Source organism: Protobothrops mucrosquamatus, unplaced genomic scaffold, assembly GCF_001527695.2.
Source record: "Protobothrops mucrosquamatus isolate PMUCROS unplaced genomic scaffold, P.Mucros_1.0 scaffold1062, whole genome shotgun sequence".
Lineage (NCBI taxonomy): Eukaryota > Metazoa > Chordata > Lepidosauria > Squamata > Viperidae > Protobothrops > Protobothrops mucrosquamatus.
This window is the reverse complement of record NW_015387292.1, coordinates 141,031-148,989: the sequence shown is the minus strand read 5'-3', so window position 1 is coordinate 148,989 and position 7,959 is coordinate 141,031. Positions and strand designations below refer to the sequence as shown.

Below are 7,959 nucleotides of genomic sequence, written 5' to 3'. Positions count from 1 at the left end.
TTGGCAGGACTGGCCTAAGGGTTATTTTTAGCTTGGTTTTATAATAATTTTTTAAAAATAATAATGGCCTAATAATATTTCATTTTAATTAACATTTTAACTTTAGTATTTTTGTATTTATGTATTTGTTTTTAAAAGGCTGTAAGCCGCCCTGAGTCCGCAGGGAGAAGGGCGGGGTAGAAATATAAATAATAAATAAATAATAAATAAATAAATTTAGATTGGAATCAAAGAAACCCTAAAGACAGTGTACCTAATACTTCTGAAAGTGGTACACATCCTAGTTAAATCATGGACTCAATGGTCTTAACTTTTATTCAGAGCTCCTGAAATTGTTTCTTCTCCCTCATTACATAATCACATTGTCTGTAGTGTAAGGGCCTGAACTGTAGATTTCCCAAGCATTTCACAGATTTCAGACTGTTAGAGTAAGAAACATAACTCCAGAACATATCTCTACAAGATTTGTGATACAAGTTCATGCTCCATATTTGACCAACAGCAACTAAACACATTAGAATGCTACAGCAAGAGATAGCATATTCAGATGCACACAAACAATCTTGATAGTAGTAGGTATAAATTAGCCAATGTTTGTTTTAGGGCTTCAAAGAGAACCTACTTATCTTATGAGTGGGGTGTAATCTGTCTCTCATTGACTTGATGGAGTAAACCAAGGACTCATTTAAAACATGTAGCCTGATTGGCTGAGCCAAGAGCATCTGTGAACAGGATGTTCAATGTGTTGCCAATTATGATCAATTTTTTAAAATGAAAAAATAAGGTAGCTTTATTTTTAAATTCACTGTATTGAAAATAACATTCTTTGGAAAAAATGGAGTACTTAACAAAATAAAACAAATTTAGAGATGGTTAATATGTTTTGTCAGTATGTTTGGTATTCATGGAAAGTACAATAATTATTGTTAAAATTTAGATAAACACGGGAATGTTCTTGCAGAATGGACTAGCTGAAGAAGTTATGTAGATTCCTTTTATTAATTCTATCATTATTTCAAGTAGTGGAAACAGACTTTCAGGATAAAGTGAATTTCTGCCAAAGTATTGCCATTTAGAAAGAACATTCCATAAATAATCATTAGTGGGCACTCTGTTTAAACTGTCCAAATTTAATCAGAAGACTTAAATTATCTTCCCCCACTTTGACCACAGTGACAAACCATAGCTATATGTTATTAGTTTCCATCCATGAAATATATATGGTATCTTTATGGTAATTATATGAAAGATATATTAGAATGAATTAGTGACCTGTCTGTCACAATAGCACTATCTAGTTTTGTATGGTATTTTTTAATAAACAAAATATTACATTAATCTATATTTTCTATTGTGTTCAAGAAATAATAAAGATATTAATTGTTCTTAGACAGTTTTTATTATATCAGGGAAACAGTAATCTGCGTCCACATTACTGAAATGTATTTTATTTACTTTGTTAGTATTTTGAAAAGGATTGTTAGGAACTTCTGAAATGTTCACCAAGATTTGCCAAGATAAATTTCCTTTGTTGCTTTACGATGTGAATGCATGATCTACATCAAAATTGAAATAATGAAAATTTAATTTGTGTTGTTTGTGTGTGTAGCAGCTGGAAAAACACTGTTCTTTCAGATTTGTAAAATCAAGGCTTTTTGCCCTCTTTCTGTGACCTCTTCTCGAACCTTCATATTATAAATTCCAAATTAAATCTGTGCAGATTCCTTTCCTGGATGATGAAGGGATTGGAGAATTATGAGGATAATGTAATAATTAAGAGTGGTTAGTTTAAAACTGGCTTCCTTTTTTCATTGCTTTTCTCTCTCTGATTCCCCAGTAATGTATGACATTGATAAAGTATTGTACCGATGCCTAGCTTGTTCTAAGCATGATTGATTTATATACTTGTGTACCTTGCTTCTTGGGATCAGCACACCTGTACCTATTTAATGTCTCCATAGCTGTTTGTTGTGGATTAGTATTTCATCAGGATGGATTAAAATTGAATTGACATGAAGCTCCCATACTCGCCACCATCTCTCCTTTTCTTGCCAGGGAATTTTTTTCTCAAGGTATAATTTAGAATAAATGTTATGCCTTGTGATGCGTAAAGCCTGTCTGTGTATGTTTGTATGTAAAATAGCACATAGTGGTCATGATCTGTGGTAGAAAATATACTAAGACGTGTGTAGGGGTTGATGCAGTTGCCTGCATCAGACTAAAATAGTGTCACATGGAACAAAAGCTTTAGAGTTTTATTTAGCCTTTAATCCTCACACAGTGTTTGTGTATTTGTCCATGTGAGCTAGCCGTTGCAGGCAGGAAGGGATAAATCTGGATTAAGCAGAGCAACTCCTTTCTGCATCTGAATTATACAGAAAAGACCTTTCCGTTCTACTTATTTTGAGCCAGGCTGAGTTACTGTTAGACCTTTCTTGTTTTGCAACTAAAGTTTCGAAGAATAAATAATTCAGGCAGCACTTTGAAATAGTAAACCACCTGCTGGACTATTTCCTAAAGCCCAGAAGGATTCAGATACAGGGCTTCTGGGGTTTTTTTTTGTATTTGTTTATGTGTGTAACCGAAGATTTTACAGGAGAGATTTCCTGTCCTTCTAAAAGCTAAATATTGCTGAATGCCAGTTCTAAGCAGACATATTGGCCGCTCTCAGAGCTGGGATGCTGCAGGATGGGACGAAGGCTCCTGGGAGAACGATGCTATGTTTGAATGCCAGAGACCTCCAGGGAGAAGGAATTCACTAACCTATGGTGGTGAGGGGTTTTGGTGTGAGCAGCCAAGTTGTAAACCACATGATACCATCTTGCAAGGAGGTACGGACGTGAAGCAAGATTTGTATCGGTATCCGGAGCCACATTTTACGCAGAGTTCCTTGTGGAGAGGTTCCATTCCTGATTTTACATATTACGACAGACAGCCTGCAATGTCTGCACGGAGTTCCTTGCCACCTCAGGATTACTACAATGATCCTTCTTTAGCTACTAGATCACCTAGAGATTCGTGCTACTATAGAGATCACATGACTAACAGACCTTTATCGAATTATGGCATGCCTAGTGGTAGATTGGCTTGGGATCAGATGCAAGTACGGTCACCTGTACCCCATGAAGGCAGCCATGTATACAGAGATCCTGTGATCAAGATGGTTCCTGAAGCACAGAGAATTCGAAATAGAGATCCTTCTCTAACAAGGTATGGTGTTGAACCCCCTGCATCTAGATGCAGAGCAGAACCTTCTGTATTTCCTTATCGACAGACTTATAATGACGTGGTAGAGAGATCTGTAGATTCTGCAGCCAGTAAACAAGTTGCTCCGACATGTTTGGTAGTTGATCCAAATTCAGCTGCAGCCCCTGATGGAAATTTAATGCTGCCTGCCACTTCTGTAAACCGTGGTCACGGACCAGTCAGAGACAATTTCAGTACAAAAGTCCCTTATGATGGCTATGAAACAACAATGCAATCTTCCCAAATGCAGATGCCTGCATCTTTTCCTGGACAGGACATTAAAAGGAATGTGGATCCGGAATATTTAGCAATGATGCGTTCTGAAGGAATATCAGAAAGCACTCTCGGTGCATTGCTGCAACAAGGATTTGATTCTCCGAGTTTGTTAGCAATGATGGAGGACAATGACATAAAATCAGTGGCTCCAAATCTAGGGCAAGCAAAAGTGCTTTCTCAAATTGTTCATACTTACAAAGTAGAAATGCAACTCCAGAGGCAATCTAGGAAAAATACTGCTATTCGTCCCAGAAACAGATCAAATAGTTTCAGTCACCGAAGTGAATTGCTCCAGAATGAGTACGGGTTGCATCCTTTCACCAACCCTGTAGTGGATGGTGTAGCAGCATATCAGTCACCAACTGCTTCAATGCAACTGCCATCTCCAAGAATAGCAGAATTAAGTCGCCGTCCGTCTAGTGCCCCGACACAGCATCTTTTGGAAACTGCAACAGGGTTTTCTCCTCAAGTCACTCCTTTTCTTCCCAGTTCTGGATATAGTACTTCAGGTCCATGCAATATGCATATTCGTCAAGCAACTGGCTATTCGGCCCCTTCTGCAATTCCTATGAATACACTGCAAACAAATCCACATGCAAATTCCAAAATAGCATATTCAACCACATACACTGTCCCCATGGAACTGATGAAAAGAAATCCACTATCGTCCCCTGCTCACAGCCCTCACAACAGTCCTCAGATTCTTCGAAAGCAAGGAGTCCAAGTGGAACCCAGTCTGGCTCCATTGGGACCGAGTTTTCCAGGGCATCATTCACCATGTCAGAGATCTACAAGGCGTACAGGTCCACCCGTCATCGTCTCCACCATGACATCTCCTGAGCCAAGTAACTATTTAAAATATATTGCTTTGTAGAATGCATTAGGATTGTTATATTCATGCTTTTTTTAAAAAAAAAAACCCTCAATGTTCTAATGGGGCTACAAATATATAATCTCTTGCATCAAGGTGAGGAGCATTAATCTATTTTATTATACATACTTACACACACTCCTCTGTATACTAGAAACTCCAGTGTTGGAAGTTATTGTTTAGTTTCAATAAGTGTGTTTAAAATGGTTTATTACAAATTAAAGAGGCAAGTAAACCAAATCTTTTATTATGCCTTGAATCTTGCCATTTCTCTTGCAATGTTTGTAAGATTAGATACTATTTGCCTTCTGCTTTTAATTTTTGAGTGACTTTGTTTAATTTCTATCAGTTCAAGGATATTTTTAAGGAATTGATGAGGGTTCTGTGATAATATTTACTAAGTTTGCCATGCTGTGATCGTAGGTCTTGTTCAGCCAGTGTTCTTCCTTTCTAAAATAATCTTTCCTAAACAAAACTTTGTTGATTTCTGTTGGAAATATCCACCAGTATAGAAGTAATTTAACAAAATATAATCTGTATATATCTAAATCCAAGTGCCAGTTGTCAGAATGCTTGGCGTTTTAATGAAGAGTATATGTCCTGGTAACTTTCTAAGGTTATGAAGCTGAACAAATTACTGTCCTTTTGCAAGGGAGCAGATCCTTAAGTAAGACACGTTCAGTAAATCCCAATAAAAGCTGTAACAGTCACTGAAATTATAGGAATCAAAGTTAGAAAATGTATCTCCTCCTTTAAGAGGACAGGCTGGCAAAAATTACTTTGTGCCTCGGCTGTATACTATAAACATCTCATGGGAAAAATCCTTCTGAATTAAGTGGAGTTTACATTAAGTAAACGTTCCAACAATTAATTAGCATGGAGTCTTGAAAAACAGATTGCTCCTTTTCCCAAATAAATAATAAAGAAAAATAGCAAGCACCATCAAGACCCTGAAATGCATTTCAGTCCCATGGATTTCAGTGATGTGTCTTTTAACTCCCTTTTATTGTATTTTAAAGTGCTCACTTTGAGCTGGATTGTGTTCCCAATATATCAGTTCTAAGCATTAAAAAGATGCTTCTTTTTGTAAAGCAGCTTTATTTCAACACAGCAACGGATACAATTAACAAAAGGCAGACATACTGCCTCTTAACTATTTAAAAATAAAAAATTGTTCAAGGTACATTTTTGGAAATAATACATATATCTTAAATAATTGAGAACGCTGTGTTTAAGTATATATCAGGAACCAATTTAGCTTCTAGTCTTTACAATTAAACAGTGAGGAAAGAGCTTGTATTGAGATATGTAGCACTAATATTAGTACAGAAGTGGTTATTTTTCTAGTCCTGCTGCTTATTTTTGAATAAAAACTTCTGATTAGAACTGAAGACAGCTGGGGCTCACTGCAGTTTTTGAAGAATGGACAATAATTATTTTTGTAAAATTGTTTGCATATGAAGACATATTTCAACTTGTGAGGGGAAGTTTGTTTGTTTTAAAGAAGACCAATACAAAGTCACAAATAATCAGTAGTTTTGTTTTATGATTATTTAGTGCTGTCTCAAACAATGAAAATAAAACAAAAATTAAACAACTTCCCAATACAGTCCTTCTCTACCTAATAATGTCTACTAGCATCAGACAGATATTTTTCCACATAATTTTTGTATTCTTTGAGTGGTGGCAAACATTTATGCCATCCATGGTGGAAATAATTTCCCCATATCTTCTCTGCCCTGAAAACAAAAGGCCCTAATGTAAATACTAAAAGTCTGTATACCTTAGAATATTTTGCTGCCTTTCTTCTTATTAAACTATGCCATTTATCTTTATATGATGGGGTAGACAGTGGCTGTCTTTGTTTTTGAAACTATTTGCCTGCTAGAAGACAATATGGACAGTATAGTTCGATGTGGAAAAGCATCCTTCTTGAGGCAAACATTCTTTCTCTACAACCAATTCATTTGCATGAGGATGACATTTGTTGCTCCAGTAATTTCATCTGATAATGGCCAGCTTGCAAAGCGGATCTCAAAACATATTCCTTAATTATGTGTTGCTAAGCAACGAGAGGGTTTGGTCATAATCACAGAAAGATTATCTTTCTATTGAAGTCACTGAAAAGGTTTAGCTGAAGTAGGACCTTCAGCTAAAATTTGTCTCTGTTCTTATTTTATGCTGCTTTGTTTTTCATCTAAAACAATGAACAAAGGTATTTCCCCCTCTTCTTAAAATGTATATTTAATTAAGCAATGATCTATTATAAAATAGGTGAAATGAGAATTCCAGGATCATTTAATTATGAAGAAGTGTATGTATTGAAGCAAATTCATTGTTAACTAACATAATTAATAGTAATTTGTTATATACAATGCATGTAAATACAATCACATATTTAAACTGACTGGTCAAGGGTAAAGCATTCATATTTTGTGATATATTTAAGGGATATGTTATAAACACCCATGATTATTTTTACCCCATACACATAATAATCTCTGTTGACTTTAGAGAGGCTTGCTTCTTAGTAAACAGGATTAAGATTAAATTGCTAATAAGTATTGATGTTTGCTATTATATTTCAGTCATTCTTCTTGGACTATACTGTTATATAAAAAACTACTAATTGATTGTTTGTCTAATTGCAATATATGAAGCTGGTTATACAAATATTTTAATATTGTTGTTTTAATATTTTAATTGGTATCTAAATCACACTTAAGTACTTACAAGGGAGTTAGCTCCATTAAACATATGACACTTACTTATGAGTTAAGAAAGTATAGCATAGTTGTAATAAAATGTAATTGGTTGGATTCAGAGTACTGATTCCAGAATAAACTAGCATCCAGCAATGGCTTTTTTCTGAAGAAAGAGGAAGATAACATTTTCATCTGTTTTCCTGTGTCCTCTCCTGACTTGTTCTAGACTAGAGCAATTACCAAATGACTGGTGGATACAAGTTGTTATAAAAAGATTAGGAAAAAACACTTATCACTTCCAACTTAGTATGCATTATATGTCCATAATATTTACAGAGAATGGCAAAAACAAAAAACCAAAGGACTTTTGGCATTATGGGAAATCAACAGATGGTAGGGAGTAGGTAGGAAATAAAGAAACAAAGATAAAACATGTCATTAATCTGTACAAGTTCATTTACATATATAAAATCTTTTACAGATATCAAGATTTCCTTAATCATTTTGTACCTAAGTGATTGAAACTCAATGTTGTGGAACATATAATTTTGAAAATGATTTTATCTGCATTTCTAAATTCAAAACAATTGCCAAAGTGGCAAACAATTAAATAACAATTTCCACTAAACCGATTTATACTTTAAGGTTATTCCTTTCTTGTCTTTATTGCTAGGGGTATTATTGTTGTAAAGGGTGAGATAAGAATAAATAGTCCCAAGTTGTTCCCATATCATTTCCCCACTTTATGAAAACTGTAGACAGTTAAAATGTCATAAATATTTTAATATTCCATGAGTGGCATCTGTGGCTTGTTTACTGTTGTCAAGACCTTGGAGCCAACTTTAACTTAACCAGAAACAA

General features: G+C 35.0%; 1 protein-coding gene across 1 annotated transcript in view; it reads left to right on the top strand.

Annotated features, from left to right (window-relative positions):
- The first annotated feature begins 2,635 nt into the window (after positions 1-2,635).
- Positions 2,636-7,959, top strand: part of LOC107291133 — a 67,335-nt gene continuing 62,011 nt past the window's right edge. The window contains exon 1 of the mRNA XM_015820095.1: positions 2,636-4,367. Coding sequence (XP_015675581.1) covers positions 2,636-4,367 — 1,732 coding nt within the window. The remainder of the gene's footprint in view (positions 4,368-7,959) is intronic.